This window comes from Anopheles moucheti, chromosome 3, assembly GCF_943734755.1.
Source record: "Anopheles moucheti chromosome 3, idAnoMoucSN_F20_07, whole genome shotgun sequence".
NCBI lineage: Eukaryota > Metazoa > Arthropoda > Insecta > Diptera > Culicidae > Anopheles > Anopheles moucheti.
Genome location: NC_069141.1, coordinates 60,491,689 through 60,510,186, shown reverse-complemented (window position 1 = coordinate 60,510,186; position 18,498 = coordinate 60,491,689). Strand labels below are relative to the sequence as shown.

Genomic DNA, 18,498 nt, shown 5'->3' with positions numbered 1-18,498 from the left:
CGTGGTCTGCAAGATCGAGTGCTAGTGTCGGTGTGTTTATGTGTCTGCTGTACGCACAGTGTGTACGAGTGCATTAAAAAAAAGGGAAAACGAAGCAATACGAAGCGAATTCACTATTCGCAACTTTACCACAAATAGCAATACACATAGTAATAGCGTTATACTAGTCCCCCGTCTCCGCGAGTGTCCTTTGCGTGGGCAAAACGGAATACCTTTCCGCGATCCCTTTTTCTCTCAAGTGCAATATATAGCAACCGAAAGCAAGTGCAAGTTAAATAGTTGCGCGCGTGTGGTTTGTGCGCGTATAGTGATCCGGGTGCGTGCGCGCGATCGTTTGGTTTTTGGTTTCGGTAGTTTCGCGTGGTGCGAGCAAAGTTTGGAACCACGGCGGCGAAAATAGAGCTGCCCGTAGTGAGAGCGTCCGACGTCCCGCTGTTCTCGTGGACGCCGCAACAACAGCAGCAGCAACGCAGCAGCAGTAGCAGCAGCAGCAGCGGTGGCTCATCGGCATCGACATCGACATCGACAGCAGCAGCAGCAATCATGAGCGATCGGGATCGAGCGTCACCGACGTTGATCGAGACGGGATTAAAGACGTTGATAGGTGGCCGCGATAGCAATTATCCGCTGATAAGCGGGACGAATGGTGAGTGTCTCAAGGATTGTACAAACACATTCCCGTAAATACATAAGCTCACCCGAGATAACCGAGAGGGGTTGGGGGGTTGGGTGTTTAGAATTGATTGATACGAGTGGACTTTGTGTGGTCTGGTTCGCTTACGAGCGTGTGGATGTGTACCCTTTTTGTAGGTTAGGTTAGTGCTTTCGCAGTGTACTCATGCCTCATGAGTTCAGTTGTCTTCTTCTGCGGTTGTTCCAAAAAAATGGGATCACCTATTTTCCTCCCCCAGGCACACTGGGACTAATGGTGTACTCACGTGTTGCCGAAAGGTGTACCCTTGCCATAACGCTCACAACGGCACCTTATTCTTGGGCATGTTTCGCTTTTTCGATTACGGTGGCGATTATGATCGCAGGGGAATTCTCGTTATGGTGGGTAGTGGGTGAGCTTGAAAAATTAAGGTTATGCTGGTCGTGCCGGAATGACACACACACACACGAAAGCCGTGCACGAACGGTGCAAATCGATTTTCCGTTTGTTATGTGTGCGGGGCGGGGCGGTGAGAGCGCAGTGTTGTGTTGTGCGGGTGTCCCTTTTTGCGAAATTAATCAATTTTTGCGAATGAAAATTGAAATTCGATCTAATAGCCGAAGCGGAGCGGAAGTAGTGGCAGGAAGGATGCTGTGCTCGGTGCGGTTGGAATAGACATAATTTGTTTGGCCCGGTTTTTAAGCGCGCGTTGTGACGTGTCGAGTGATGCGAGTGGGTGTTCGGGATTTTTTAATTATGAAAATGCTTTTCAATTATTTACTAATTTTTCGGGAAAATGCAAATGGTATGGTATGGTAATTTCCACCACGCCACACCATTTTCATCATGTTTGTTTATTATTAACATAACAGGATTTGTTTATTATTTTATGTGCAACAACAGTTTTACAAATTCGTAATCAGATCAATGATAGCATGCAAATTAAAGGAATTTAAAATCGTTAAAGCGGTTTTTACTTACAAACAATTGCATATTAAATATATAAATTACACATATTTAAAAGGTAAACTTACCTTATCTTCAATCAAAAATTTATCGATCTGAATTTTATTATCTATTTTACCATTAATATGTGTTTTTATAAAATAAGTCTGAATATTTGTGAATGTTATTGAATATTATTTTATTGCCACAAAATAAGTGCAAAAAATAGTGAGGTGTCTGTAAATGTTTCCTTCATTAGCAATGCAAATACAAGCAGTCCACGGGATACCACTACCGGTGTAATGCGGGAAAATGTCGCATATCTCAAATTTCTGCGTATTTTCGTATCCTCGGAGCTGCAGAAATCGCGCATCTACTTATCCGTGTATAAGAAAATCCATGTGTAAGCATAACAACATGCAACAATTATCATTTGTTTTGGCTTACTTAGACAACGTTGGCCTATTAAGGCTGATTCTATCTGTGATATGGTTTAATAATAGCTGAATAATCACGTTCTGTGTCCAGCCACAGTTTGAACCCAGGCTTATTGTAGCTCAGTGGAATAAATTGAAATAGTTCATAAAATTCTCATCTATTTACTATTTCCGTTTGAATATGCAAATGTACAACAATTATAGTAATAATTGCATAATACATAGAAAACATAATAAGAATGAAGGACTTTCAATTAGAATAAATTTCTCTCCAACCTACAAAGAGATAATATTATATTTAACTTTTCCATTTTTATAACAAAAATGTTGTTTTTTTTTATAATAGTGATATAGTGGGTAATTTTTGTAAGTGCAAATAATAAACACAGAATAGTTCTTACTCTAATCCTTTGGCGTAACCCTTTCGAGCGTGATATCAGCTAGGTTTTAATTAGCTACAAAATGTGCGTATCGTGAAACCTACTTCGAAGACACTAAAGCGTTGCATTGTCATTATAAAATTATATTTCCCACTCCCGTCCATGTCCATGACCCAGCTCCAGTGGCTCCGAGTGTGTTCTATCTTTACACTGATCTTTACGACCCTAGCTGATGCTTTGATCGTCAACTTCCTCCCAGTGGAATGATTTTCTATAATTTTAATAGACACCATTAAACTTGACTTCATTGGGATGGGTCCGAAAGTTCATGCCCTGTGGTGGCACAGCGTTCTTTAGGCGGGGTTCGGTTTTCGGAAAGGGCAGGCACATAAGCGAGCTTCTAACTCGATCGATAAAGCTCGCAGTATGGGGAGCCATGCATTGCAACACTGCTGCTACTACTGCTGGCCCAAAAACGCAGAAAGAAACGGCGCACGGAAGAGAGGTATTGCTTGTTTTACGACTTTACGCGAGAGTGTATCGAAATCCTGTTGTAGGCAGGAAGGATGGCCCGGACGCGGGCTGGTGGGAAATTGTGCTGTAATATCCCACCAGATTTGAAACGAACACAGGCACACTAAGGGGGAATGAAAAAGCCCGTCCTGGCAAACAAAACAAACAAAAAAACGCGGAAAAGCAAAGCCCTTCACGTTACGAGCTCTTCCAATCGATAGAGCGAGTGCAAGGTTAACTCTCCTGCCAGAGTGGCTTTATGTTGTGTTTTTCCTTAGCTTCCTCTTTAAGCAAAAAGCTTAACTCCACTGCCTCCCCACGGGGGTGTACCGGGCTACCGGGCTTATATCAAACTTCCATCTTTCCTTAATGCCGCAGATTGGTATTGCAAAGCGGCAAAACATTGCAGCGCTCACTGTAGTGGCCGTTATGGCTAAATAATTCGAAGAAATCCCACAAAATCACCTGTGCGTGGGTGCGTGAGTGTTGGTGGGAAGGAATTCCCCGCTTGGAAAACCACAGACGAACCTGGACGACCCGGTTGTGTTGGCTATTCCCGATAATTACCTGTCGTAATCGGTTTCGTTAGTAGACAGTCGAGACGGCGAGGGTTCTTGCGATGATACACAAGGATGGGCAAACACGCCGGACGTGTTGTGCTTTGGAGTGAATGGAAAGATAAATCGATTCTATGAAGCATCGACCGATTGTGTTACATGGTGGTTACCATTGATAAACTGGGTAAAGCGTATTTCCGTTGACCACACACCCCAAGTGGTTAAGAATAGACGAAGTACAGGTAGTCTCCGAGTTACACGATACGTCTTATATGCGGATTTGGAGACATACCGGTTTTTTAGATTGGATAGCTCATTTAGTTTATTGTATAAAACTCAAGCATTGGTCCCTATCGCGAACGAAATTAACTACTAGTCTATAAAAATATCAACCCTTATAATGACAGTTATGGCGGATTGGTATCGCAACGCAGCAAACTTGTCAACCCTTAAAACGGTGAAGGCAATTGCCATGACTACCATACAAATCGTGGGGAAAAAATCGAGTAGTCGTTAAAAAAGTCTTTAATTTGTATCGCGAACGAGCTAAACTATCTATATCAACCCATATATTTACCTACTGCCTCGATGCAGTAGTTATACGGTATCAACCCCGTTTTATGTGAAGGTTTAAGAGCTTACTTCACGGGAAATGTAATGTAATGTAATGGGAAATGTATTATTGAAATAGAAAAGTACAAACTTATAAAAAAAAATAATAATTTTAATTAATTTAATTTTTTTATTCTGGTAAAACGGACTTCCGCTTTTTTTCTTCTCATTTTTTGTCTGCTTTTCTTTGCTAATCTCTTTCCTTTTCAAAACTAACCGTATTCTGTTAGGCCGTCTCCACATGAGCGGTGCCGCGGAAAACGCGTATAACTTTCATTGCCAATACAGAACATCTGCTCGGCCCGGCTCATCTCGGTCCGTGGCGGTTGTCAAATCTTCCGTGGCTGTTGTACCGCAGAGTTGTCCATCTTAAACAAAGCCGCGTTTTTCGCGGTACCGCGGCGACCGCGGCCCATGTGGAGTCGGCCTTACCTTGATTTGACCACGTCCAAATGAAAAACATATTACACTTTCATTCACGAATAACTTATTTTTTAGAATAAATGACGATTAGAACCGGACCGCCTGCATACGGGAAAAGTCACTTTAGAAAAAATAAAATGGAAGAACTAGCCCAGTCGTGGAATGGTAAATGTGGAAGAAATGTGCTGCAAGTTGCTGCATCACGCAAAACACTTCTTCGTTAGCCGACGATATGAAGAAAAACCATAGATTTTGACAAATGGCAAAACTACTAGATCTGTATTTATAATGGTTGGTATGATTTTATAGACTGGTAGGGGAAAATCGTTCGCGATACCATTTCTAGTAGATATATATAATGGTGGATAAAACCAAGCAGGTGGATAAATTTTAACAACTTGTTTCGCGATAGGGACCATTGTTCTATGTTTTGTGATGACCATGAGTTCACTCTTTATATTAAAATGCTTACCGCTCCTTTTTTTGGCTTACGACTTGTTATTTAGACCTCTAAAACGTATATATCTTTCCATATATACATATATATATATAACATATATCTTTCCTTTTTCGATGACGTTTTGTTTCACAAAAGTCATCTGAGGTTAGAAATATTTGACTGAAGACAGTTTCCTGACCTTATAACTGACCTTATAACTATCATGTATAAAAGATTTTACTGTCGTATTAAACATTCTCAAATATTCAAGATATGCTGCGGATCATAGTAGTCGTCCACTACTGTAGTGTATCTCGGGCACTACCTGTACTATCTCTACCAGTGCCTGCTTCAATAATGCTTTTCGGTGCGTTGAACAGGTATGCTCCAGGGCTGCTTTGATGAGTTTGCGACAAAGGTTTTGCAAACCCTCGGCGGAAGATGGCGGGGTGGCGAATGGTGTGGTAAACGTGAACGGGTGATGGGGTGTTTGCAGAACTGGCCCCGCAATGGATTGTGCCTGCAGTGCGCTTGGCGAAAATTATGGACTCGCTGGGAAATGGTACCGGTTGACAGTATCTCTTTCCGGTGCGGAGGTAAAAACACGCAGACAAAATGGACCAAACCGGGTGGTTTCGCCTACTACGATGAGTGTCATTATCGTTAAAGCGAATGTTGTAACCCACTGGGTGGGTTCGGGTGGGTTGCTATCTTGTCATGCAAAATGAAATGGAAAATAGTGTGGAGAAGAAAATAACGAGCTGCACCTCCAGCTCGGTTAAATAGTTTATATTTAATGTTTGAAATGTACCCCGAGTACAGGGTGTCCCCGAGATATGCAGCTCTTTTGAAGCTCTTTTGAATTTTTTTTTACTAAAAAAATTAGAAATAGAAGAGAAAAAAAAAGATTATGATCTTCTTATTGTAGATTTTTTTATAATGTCTTCCTACTTTCAAAATGTCGCCTAAAGCAGAAAGTAAAGTATGGGAAGATTAATCAAACTGATTCTTTAACATTCAAGTATAAACGATATTGCACCCTGATAAGAAATTAGTATAATAAGCATTCTACACATCATCAACATAAAACAGACGATCTCGTGAATGTGTATTATCGCTATCTCATTAAAAGCATAAACAAAGGGTAAAACTCTTTGGCTGATATGTCCGATATGTACGATAAAATCAAACAATAGTGTAACATCATAAACGAGCGAGTACAACTGAACAAAACGGCGACGAACAAAAGGTGAAAAGCACGCTAGCAGGCCATGCTAGCATACACACGGCTACCAATTGCATTATTAAAGAGCGCATCGAGTGTGCACAGTGCGAGGGTTTCGTATGCAATCTTGCCTATGGTCGACCCTCCCACCCCACCCCACCTCCCACCCGGTGCGGAATCGGTCACAGCACTTAATAATGCGCAACGTGCGCATCACCATCGTTACAGACCTACGGTAGGATGTACCTCTAGTGGCCCTTTTCTAGTTGTTGTGCCGGCCCGAAGTACAGAGCGCGCGCTGGTCTAACGCTGCCGGGCCATCATCATCATCGGGTTAAGCGTAATTATTGTGAGCTATCATTATGTCATTTTATTACAGTGCCAGCCCCTTTTTGTTGGTTGGTTGGAAGGAAGAGATGGGGGGCCGGTATACTCCCGGCGTCGAAACCTTGCCTTACCCGTGCCTGTCCCGCATATAAGATGATGGTGGCCACGGGCCTGTGTCCATGTTTTAAACTCGATGGTAGCTTCTGGAATCACAAGCGCCAACACTGCCACCCATCGGTTGGTGTAGTGGTAGCAATTTGCACGCATCCAGTCTCTCTCTCTCTCTCTCTCTCTCTCTCTCTCTCTCTCTCTCACTACGTGGTACGGGTGTATGTGGGTGTGTCCGTTCGTTTGGTCGCGTGCTGGGAAATTTTCGCCCACACAATTCTTGGCCATCCCCCCTTAGTCCTCCATTTTCCAACCCGCATCACCGGTCCCGGGGGGGGGGGGGAGGGAAAATCCGTTTTGTTTCGTAAACAGAAAATTCAATCGGAAAAGCTACACGCGAAGGGGTTTGGTGCTAGGTGACAATGTGTGGTGCGGTTTTTATTTTTATCGTAGGCAAGAATTTTCTCATCACCGCCGCCCATCACCGGGGACGCAACTGGAAAGAAATGGACAGCGGGAAACAGAAAAAAAAAACAAACCCAGCAGAGCAGCGTTACGGAAAATTCGTAAACATTCGGCCCCGTAAACGTGTTCGTATTGCAATACTTGCCGAATACTTGCTGCTCCGCTCTTGTTTCGCTGTGGTGCTGCTGTCACTGCACTTGATCTCGATTGCACGGGGACCGTGTGAGAGGGCGGCACGTCGGCGGCCGAAGAGCTGTGTGCGATTTTCATGCTTTGTTTAGCAATTTCGCATAATAACAACACCGCACCGTTGGGGGAAAAAACGTGTGAAAGATTGAATCACCTCCATCCACCACCACCGGTGTGGTGATGGCCAGAGTGAGTGGGTGTGTAATCCAATCAAAGCATATCAGATGTGGACTTGTGTGAATATGCCACCGAACGCTTGTGTGTTTGCTCTAGTTAAGCATTATTTTTCCACCACCCGAATGCTGCTGTTGGTCCGCATTTACGCATTTTCCCGTTACGAATTGTTTGGTAAATTTACACACCGAATTTTAACACCAATTAGCTGCACGTTTTCTCGATGTATATGCTCGAGCGCAGAACACAATAGAGAACAATGTTTCTACTTGCGTATCGGTGGAAATTGTAACAATCGATTACTGTGTCAATCCAACTGTCCGGTACAGAGCTTTGGCGTTCGTTTTGTGCTTTTATATTTGGTAGTGCCCGGTTCCGGGCGTTTATTACGTGATAGTAATGGTGCTTGGTGTTTTTGGAAATTGTCCAAAGTAATTAAAGGCGAACGCGTCGTTTGATGTTCGGGCTCGCGGAATGTTCTGGTGAAGATCGAAGCAAATTATCCTGCAATGGCGAGGTTTTGTGTGTGGTTGTTGCCATTTTTCGGTGTTATTTTCCGCGTGTTGACACGACCGTTATTGCTATCTAAGAGCTACATGCCGTTCGATCACTATGTTGCGATGGTTTGTGAAGAATAAATTGACTTGACGCGTTTATTGGGGTTAAAATGGGTGATCAGATGGTAATAACAAATGTAATTGCTTGGAGCTTTTTGGATGAATGGATTCTGACCTTCCATTCTTTAAAAAAATCACTTTGGTTATGCTTTTAAATGTAACAATTCAATTTTAAAACCTTTGAGGGAAAATAAAAAGGAAGCGAGGCGGTTCTGAAATGTTTGAAAATTTCCAATTCTGAGATAAGACAAAATCCTGAATTCTAGGACTCACATAGAAATTCTGGTGGTGAGACCTTCTGAAGGTTAAGAAGAGGTTTCGAGGTTAAATAATATGGGAAGAAGAGTTGAATTATCGTTATGATTGTTGTAGTAATTGGGTCATTATCATATAGGGAGAAAGATAGCGATGAGGAGCGCTGGATCTGGTTTAAAAGAAGAGAATTAATATTTAAAAAATTGGACAATGTTAGGGTGTCTTTCCACGACCCTTAATGACTCCTCGAAAATGACTCCTTATAAGTTGCAAGTTGAACAGGCTTTTTCCATAAAATCTTCGAATTTAAGGGTGGGAATAAATCAGGGCCAACGTATTCGTGAAATCGACTTCTGAGCGAATGAGTAGTTCTAATGCTCTACTAACCAAGACGGTAACGTCTATATGCTAGAGCTAATAGATTAAAGTCTATCCAAACCCCCAGTGTCTTTTCGAATATCAACCTTACGTAAAAGTAAAGGAGAACGCGAATTGGAAAAAAATTATTGTGGAATAAAATAAGAGATTTCAAGGGCACGAATCAGCTTACGGTGGTTTTGCATGAAAGAACCAAGAATGGAGCCTAGGAAAAAGGTAGTAAACTGTCTAAGTAAACTATTTGGAAACCCAAATGTTTATTATTAATTCCAAAACTTTGTTAGAGTTCATAGCGTTAAATGAAATTTTGTTATATTGACATTAAAGAATCATTACCTATTTTCCAAACTTGAATATATTCACGATTAGAAGAAATGGCTTAAGTGATCGTATTTTTTTCAACAAAAAAATCCGTCGACAGAACAAAGAAATTGAAAGTAAATCTAGTAATTAAAAGAAGATAATCAGCTTGAAAAAATAACCAACTTGAAGGCATAATTAAAGGTAGATAACCAGCATGCAATAGAAAAGGTGAAAAATACAATTTGTTTCTTCCAAAATATCGCAACAGCAAAAATCAAGATCAGTTTGGTACGCTCTTCGACTCTTCGAGGCACTGGGAAAATAGGGCCACTCGCAACCGACCGGAGCAGCGGGCTTTCCGTAGCAGCGTTGAAAGTTAATCATCGTGAAAAACAAAACGATGTACATGCATGCGTGTTGCCTGGCCACCGTGGACGCAGGGATCTGGCCTGGGCGAAAGGGCACCAACAACATGCAAAGGTTATCATGCCCGCTTGGTAAGCGGCGACCATGTGCTTCGCTGATTAAATCGCGTCCATCAACAGTGCGAACCGAAGCCGGGAGAGTGGAACGGAGCAACAGAGTAAAGGAAATCCGCGCCAAGAAACTTCTTTCGGACAGATTTCAACAACATGATAAATTGTGGTGGTGGTAGTGGTGGTTGGTTCGTTGTACAATTGCGCGCAAAGAAGCGCCCTTGCGGGGAACGGGAACCGATGATTTTTATCGTTAAATATTTATGAACGCCGATCGATCGATCGATCGAAAAAAAAAAGCTTCATCAAAGCCGTTGAAAATGGCTAATATAACGCAATCTATTTTTATTTCGTTGTGGTTCGTTGTTTAGACACAATGATGTTCTTTTGCCGGCATCGGGCCGGTTTCACCCCGAGCCACAGTTACGCCAATTGACCTCATTTTGTTTGCCGACGCGCTTTTCCCTACCGTGAGCTGCACACGATGCATCCCGGCCAATGCGCGTAATGTGCAGGACAACAAACCGCGTTTGTCAATGTGTGTTGACCGTTGGGAGACCGGAAAAGAATCCCCAACCGGTGGAAAATGGAGCCGGTGGCGGTTGAATCGAGCTGAAATTGTTTGCACAAATGAATTGACTTTTAAGCGTTGTGGCGTGTGCCTGTGGTTGTAAGCAGTTGGGCTTGCTAAGGCGAAGAAAAACAACAGAAGCCATGGTTGAATTTTCCACCGCGTAAAAGCTTCCAACAGTGGTGGTGTCTTTCTTGTACTCGGCGCACTGGTGCGTTGTTTGTGGACAATGTTTCCAAACAAACAAACACAATTCCCGAGTGCGCATTAGACGCAGAAACACCCCCCATCCCACCCTGCCTGGAACAGTTTCGACTTTGATTGAAACGGCTCGGGATTTAGAGCCGCTATCGCGTTCGCCTCAGGACGGCATCGACCAAGATGGCATCAAGCGGAGAGGATTGTTTCTTGCCTTCGCAACGCGATCGTTTGACTGGTAGGATGATGATGATGATGACGATTATGATGATGTTTCATGATGAGGCACGTACCACAAGGACCAGTTGCCGTTTGCTTATCACTAACGATCCACGCGCGCGTACCGGGCGGGCCCCGTGGAAGCAGTGCGCAATTGTGATGGTGATGGGGGCCCCTACCAGCGTAGCGGGGTGGCAAAACGGGCGAAGAAAACACAACACACCATTTTTGCGCAAAAAAAAAAAAACACACACGAACGCGAACGGTTGGCGGGAACGAATTGATTAAGCGCCACCGGCTGCGGTTGTGGGGACAGTGGTGTGCACAATAACACGTGGTACGTGCGGTAATGTTTGTTTAAAATCATGCTTAATTTCGAGTGTTTATTTTGTATGTGCTATTACATGTAGGCATAGGGATTTCTTCAATGTTCTTTTTGTAATTGGAGCGAATGCCTTACTGCTTTTGAATATTCAATTTTTATAATTCTCCATTGGTTTGGAAATTTTTAATTATTGTGAACAAGCTGAAATTTATTAGGTTAAAAAATATCTAAACTAAAATGTTGAAAGTTTTGCACAAACTTTAAAATATATCTTTTTTTTTTACTAAAATCGCTTTTAGCTTCCAAAAGATCCAGAAAATTTTGAAATATTCCTAACATACATTAGAGAATTTTAGTTTATTTTGTTTCGAATTTTAAAAAGCCTCCAACCTTGCCAATTGATGCTGCAAGACCACTTGGTCCTGAGGGGTACAAATAAGAAAATCTAAGGTAACAACAAAGAAACCCTATAATAGTTCATAATTTATGTAAAGTTTCGAATATCAACACTAGTTGATAGAAAAATGACAATCGGACAACGAACGTCTCGTTACCGTTACGTGATCGCGACTACCTATTTATTAAATTAATATATTATATTTATTATATTAATATATTTATTTTTTTTCGTTAGAACGGCCTGGCCGTATCGATTTATTTTACCACGTAGCAGGACAGTCAGTCCTTTGCTACGGGGGATTGGTCTGGATAAGAATTTGGTCCGGTCCGTTCGTGTGAAGACCGGCTCCGCTACCATCATGCCACCGGGCTGCCCCGATTATTATTATTATATGGAATTATTTAAATTCCATGTTTTATAATCCATCGTCACATCGTTGCTTCCCTTTCTTCTTCTCTCTCTTAATTTTGTACAGCGGCACTAATGCAGCGGTACACCTGGCAAAAAATGCTCCTTACATTTATTTCAACTATTATTTTCAAAAATTCTGCATAACTTGAAGAGTTAAGACATTCTCTCTTCAGTTCTCCAAGTTGAGGATGATATAATTTTCGTTTATTTTAATTTTTTATAAATAACACCAAGAAATGCATCCACAGCATCCGCAAGTAATTGCAAAACGTGTGCCGTACACTGTAGCACGTACGCCTGTAGCTCAACGAGTGTCACGCGTTGTTTCTTTTTATTACCAGACGCTCGGCAGAACCGTCGCCGCCTGCACAGCCGAAGAAGCCGTCGCATTCGGAGCGGTCCGGATGTGGCAGATATTACTTAATAATAATTCCCTCTACCCCATCGTCAGAGCGGGGTCAGAGTCACCGCTGTTACAAGCGATGCTGCGCAGTATGGTTGCGAGTGTTGCGCCATCGAAGCTCCTTCGACTATCGCTCGTGCGCGCTGCAACGTCGCGGCGGGACTTGCAGCACACCACCGGGTGCATGCGTTACGGAGGAAGTGTGATTTGCTTGTACGCAATCGTTTCCGACCGCGCAGGTTTGTATTTTCGGGTGCGGGTGCAATAATGTGTGGCCGTATTGTTTTTTTTTTATTTGTTGACGTTGTTGGTATGTTCCTGCAAAATGGAAACTCCTGCACTTGACACTGAAACCACTGAATTGGAATTCCAATCGCGTGTGTCCGCGTCCGCGGGGGGTTGGGGGAATTGAATCGACGGAGTGCGCGAAACCGCGCCTGCCCGACGAGTTTACGATCGGGACGGGTTTTTTGGGACGTGTTTAATGGCGAACGTGTTGTAGCCGCCGGTTTGCAAATGGTGGCGGATGGCAGACACAACACCACACCTGCTTGTCACCTCCTGCCGGGATGAGATTCGGCGAGTGGGAAAGGGGTCACACTTGATGGGGTCATTGGATCTGATTTGGTTGTCGGTTTATTTGGAAGTAGGGGCAGAATGTTGCTCACGGACGGCTACTCAGCGGTTGTTGTTTGGACGGGCAAGGCAATAAAAACTAATTTTCTGCCGAATGTTGCCACCGGATCTGTGCCGCCAGCGTCGTACCGTTTAATTAGATCCAGCACGGTTGATCTTGTTGTGCGGGTTTTGCGGTGTATCGCTTTTGGGATTATGATGCATCCTAGAAGCGGTTGATTTACGGGCAACAATGTTGCCGCTATGGCATCTCTCCTCTGTGAAGGGATTTTAACGACATTTGTGTTGAAATTTACACTTTTATACGACGCACATAAAGCAGCGGTTTTGAGATGAGGCATTTTTGGGCCGTGATTAATTTTATGATTAGTCTACACCGTTTCGAAGCCGCCTCCCGCGAGCAATGTATACATTTGTCATTATTAATGCAACAACATTGAACCTCGGCTTTGATTGGGTTTGCTTGTTAGAATGTTGTATCGTCTCCCCAGTTCCGTTGCACCACGGCTGTTGCGTGGTAAATTATCGAATAAATTACCCCATTGCACGCAAATAAAAGTCGAAGGAAGGTGGGAAGAACTTGAAGAGCACGCGCTTAAGACATGCATTTTGGTGTTTGTATCTGTAGAGGCCATCGTGTGTGAAATATGCATCTCCAAAATGTATTCTCGAATGCAATTACGATCAACATGGTTTAAAGTTCTTCATTTTTGCGATGCAGACAGAGAAGATATTGATAAATCTTGAAGACATCAGACATCAAAAAGAAGCTTGAATGTTTCGAAGTCTCTTAAATTCTATTACCAAGCTACTTATCTCCAAGACATCACTGCTGATTTCGAGCTTCGTGAAGATCTTCGTTTGCTAATGCTAGAAAGTCTTCTCATTAACCTTGCGGCTGACAAGTGTGACAAACCGGGCTATTTATCGCATGTACGTTGGCCTTTACACGTACGGCGCCAAGCGCATACCATCTCCATATCGCGCCACGGCTCGGAGGAAAAAGTGTGCAAACGTGCCACGGCATAATCTCTGATCTGCAATGGCAGAACCAACAAAAAAAAGAAAAGGGACAGTATGAAACGGTTACGGAGTAGTTTGCTCATGCTTGGAATTGATGAACCACTTTGAAGTACGGACTACTTTGTAAGCTATCACAAATGTTGCTCAGCACGGTGATCGCGCTGCCTTTATCGCACCATCTCGCCGAAATGTTGGCAACTTGCTTGGCTGCTGCCTGTTTACTCCACGCAGACACAAGGCGTTGTCCACGGGTGCGCGGGTTTTTTGATTATTTGATAAGTTATTTATACACCGCACTTGTTGTGCAGTTGTCGACGGACGCTGGGGAATTTATTGATCTAATTTGAAGCGCTAACATGATCGCTAGACCGTATCTTCTGCTCTTTGAGGTTTAATTTGAATGTCGGAATGTCTAAACATCCCGACGCGGCTGCCGGTGCCGGAATGGGGTTTCAACCAAAAAAAGCTCTCAAACTTGGTTACAACATTAGGCGAATGTATTAATGTGTGATTAGCATTAATTTGTAACTGATAGAAAATTGAGCCTGGAGCTGGTCAAAGACGGGTTTGATGTTTATTTCGTCGTCCGCCGTGATCCAATGACGTTTGATCCATGTGACTCGATTTGAATTGACCTTTGCGAACTATTATTGACACATTTTTCTTGCTACGAAGCTGCATAAGTGAAATGTTTCACAAAATGGTCATTGTTCTTTTATTGTATTTAAATGATCACAAAAATACTTTATGCTGTATTATCGTGCAAATAGACACGCAGCGATTTTTCTTTGAGCGAAATTTCGCAAAGTAGCCCTATCTTGCAAAAAAAAAAACTCACATCTCATTTCGGGACAATTTAGCGCCTACTGAGACTGTCAAATCATCGACATTGTTTCGTTGTCCAGCTCCTCATGCAAAATCGAACGCATCAGTAGGCTTTGTCTTGCCCAAATGCGTGTCCTCTTTCTTCTCATTGTTGAATGAATTCGTTTATAACCTACAACTTACAAAAAAATATAATGTTAAATATAACCTACACCGATTTTTTATTTGTGTTTGTAATCAATGACAGCCAAAATTGAGCTATTTCATGCACGCGATGAAAACGACAAGCCTTTTTTATTTATATGAACTTATCATCGCATTTCATCGAATAGCATCGCTGCATGTCTATTTGCACTGATATAGGGAATTCAAAGCATCATGTTCGACATAGATGATCGATTCTCGGAGAAAGTTTCGTACTTGCATTACAAAATATTTTGAAAAAGCAAGCTACACAATAGCAGCGTGTAGCTCTTTATGGTGCTTTAAAATGTTCTTATAAGCTAAATCAACTGCCACTAGAAAGTTGCGCGCAAACATGAACGTTCATCCATCCGCCGACCCTTACAAAGTCAGTATTGACTTAAAAAGCAGTGTGGATTTTTTCTTCCTCCTCCCAGTACTGCCTGCTGCGCCAAAAGGCGCCACCAGAAGCTTGTCTTCCGCAATATCCCTTAAAACCCCATCAAACAGTGGACGGTAAACGGGCGTGTTTCACCAGCAAAACCCCAAACCAGACTTCAACACCTATCCTTGTCCGCGTAGCCGCGGAAAACACCTGACCGCTCAAGACGTGTGTTTGGTGCTGGCGTTGAAGTGCAAAGAGCGTCACATTCGTGCACTCATTTCGTCGTTATCTTGACGCCTAGCTAACTTAACAGAACTTACTGCTACTTCCTTACCGGTGGGGGGGGGTTGCACTTGTCCGGGGTTTTTCCCGTAAGCAGCCAGATTCTAGGCGGTAAATAAAGGTAAACCCGAGCCGGGCAAACATTCTTAACGAATCATCTCGGAGGAGGGAAAGAACAACTTGGCGCAGGGTCGTGAGGGTTTTGCTGTAAAGCAAATGTAACTTTCTCCAGAGCACCGATTCAGCCAGGGCTGGCAAAGAGTGAAATAGTTCAGGTGAAACCTGACGTTGTTCCTGGCTGGGTTAACGTTTCTCACGGCGATGAATGGGAAGGTGCTGACTGACGTGATGTGGTGCAGGAGCTACCATCCGTCTACGCCGGGTTGGATGGTAATGATGGTTTGCTAATCGCGTAACGGTACGCTCTCAAGGATGGCAAGGCAACATTATTATGTCGGGTCCGGAAGCAGGCAGAATTCCCCCCATTTTCCTTGCCGTGTCTGGTCGGGATCGGGTTCGGGGTTACTGCACTGAGCACTGGGCTCATCCAGGCGACGGAGCGCACGACCCCGGAACGGATGATGGCTCGATCCTTTTTCCAGGATGACGGATTGGGGGGACGCACGTGGTGGGAAGTTCTACTTCCCTAAGGTAGTTTATTTGTTTGTGCGGTAGATGGCTGACTGTTGTAGTGTTGGAAGACTTCTTGAAGGTACATGCTTGAGGAAAATGATCATATTAGAGGATGTCTTGGAAAGATTACAGTTTTGTGCTTGGGAAACCCCAAACCAAAGAGCCCACATGCAGGATTGCATGCGTGCATAATGTTTGCCCACAGCAACCCCTTTCAGTCAAGGTTTCTACTTCAGGGCAGTTTGTGTGTGTGTGTGTGTGTGTGTGTGTGTGTGTGTGTGTGTGGACGCAAGAATAGAAAGCACTTCATTATGCTCCAACCGAGGGCAAGAATAGACGAGCAGCAGCTCACCTTTATTGGGTTTGTGGTAGTTTTTATCTTCCATTCTATTGCTCTTATCTTTTTGCGGTGGTTCATTCTTCCGGTGCCCTGTTGCAGGGAACCGGCCTGCCTCTTTTGGGGTTTGGATGGATAGAGTTAAGTTTCGTGATAGGTCATCCACCAAGCATGGAAGCGGAAACAAAGGATATACAGCGAGGGTGCATAGGAGAGCTGTCCGGGGAACCTTCGATATACACTTAACCTGAATATTCCTGAACACTGCCTACCGGGTTTCAAGTTTGTTGCACGAAGCCTTGGAAAGAGGCTAGCTCGTGCGAAAATTGAGGAAAAGTTGTCATTATGGCAGCAGCACAAGCGACAGGAGGATGTACCTGCACAAAATTGCAAGTGGTGGTAGTAGTGCATTGTGCAATGGAGTTTTGTTGTCCGTTACACATCACACATAGTGATGGGTCAAATCGCACTTTTCACTGTGCGGTGTGTGGTACCACGCACAATTCGTTGTGTTGTGCTATTGTGGTACCACAGTAAAATGTCACATGGCTTGCATGCAACACACTCTCCCTGTGTGACATACAATTTTTGTGGTACCACACATGTATTGTGCTGCGCACAGTTTTTGTGGTACCACAATTTTTGTGTATCGCACAATTTTTGTGGTACCACACAGTTATCGTGCTGCGCACAGTTTTTGTGGTACCACAATTTTTGTGTATCGCACAATTTTTGTGGTACCACACAGTTATTGTGCAGCGCACAGTTTTTGTGGTACCACAATTTTTGTGTATCGCACAATTTCAACGATACCACACAGTTATTGTGCAACGCACAGATTTCGTGAGCTGCGTATTGTTTCAGGCTGCTAATTGTACAGCTCTTGTATTATTGCAGTTCGTTGTTTAAAAACTATTATACTGTTATTTAATATTATCTATATTAATTCTTTCCCTGCTGTGTGCAGCATTTCCAGTGCATTTAGATAAATTATTTAACTATTTATCTAAATAACTGTGAATTTCTATGCATTCTATGTCTATGTCTTCATATTAATTTTAGTTACTATCATTTTCCGGAGGAGAAGGATATTTTTATGTTAAAACTGGTTATAAACTAATTATTCAAGGAACATTATTGCAATATAAAAGCTGCACAATTAGCCAGAAACAACGCGCAGCACACGAAATATGTGCGCAGCACACGAAATATGTGCGCAGCACAATAACTGTGTGGTACCGTTGAAATTGTGCGATACACTAAAATTGTGGTACCACAAATATTGTGCGCAGCACAATAACTGTGTGGTACCACAAAAATTGTACGATACACAAAAATTGTGGTACCACAAAAACTGTGCGCAGCACGATACATGTGTAGTGATGGGTCAAATCGCACTTTTCACTGTGCGGTGTGTGGTACCACGCACAATTCGTTGTGTTGTGCTATTGTGGTACCACAGTAAAATGTCACATGGCTTGCATGCAACACACTCTCCCTGTGTGACATACAATTTTTGTGGTACCACACATGTATTGTGCTGCGCACAGTTTTTGTGGTACCACAATTTTTGTGTATCGCACAATTTTTGTGGTACCACACAGTTATCGTGCTGCGCACAGTTTTTGTGGTACCACAATTTTTGTGTATCGCACAATTTTTGTGGTACCACACAGTTATTGTGCAGCGCACAGTTTTTGTGGTACCACAATTTTTGTGTATCGCACAATTTCAACGATACCACACAGTTATTGTGCAACGCACAGATTTCGTGAGCTGCGTATTGTTTCAGGCTGCTAATTGTACAGCTCTTGTATTATTGCAGTTCGTTGTTTAAAAACTATTATACTGTTATTTAATATTATCTATATTAATTCTTTCCCTGCTGTGTGCAGCATTTCCAGTGCATTTAGATAAATTATTTAACTATTTATCTAAATAACTGTGAATTTCTATGCATTCTATGTCTATGTCTTCATATTAATTTTAGTTACTATCATTTTCCGGAGGAGAAGGATATTTTTATGTTAAAACTGGTTATAAACTAATTATTCAAGGAACATTATTGCAATATAAAAGCTGCACAATTAGCCAGAAACAACGCGCAGCACACGAAATATGTGCGCAGCACACGAAATATGTGCGCAGCACAATAACTGTGTGGTACCGTTGAAATTGTGCGATACACTAAA

The 18,498-nt window shown here is 42.8% G+C and overlaps 1 protein-coding gene across 3 annotated transcripts in view; it reads left to right on the top strand.

Annotated features, from left to right (window-relative positions):
* Nucleotides 1-324: 324 nt before the first annotated feature.
* LOC128304072 (thyrotroph embryonic factor) overlaps nucleotides 325-18,498 on the top strand; it is a 146,268-nt gene continuing 128,094 nt past the window's right edge. For all 3 annotated transcript variants that reach the window (XM_053041202.1, XM_053041203.1, XM_053041200.1), the window contains exon 1: nucleotides 325-646. In XM_053041202.1, the coding sequence (XP_052897162.1) occupies nucleotides 544-646 (103 nt within the window). In that variant the 5' untranslated portion in view covers nucleotides 325-543. The remainder of the gene's footprint in view (nucleotides 647-18,498) is intronic.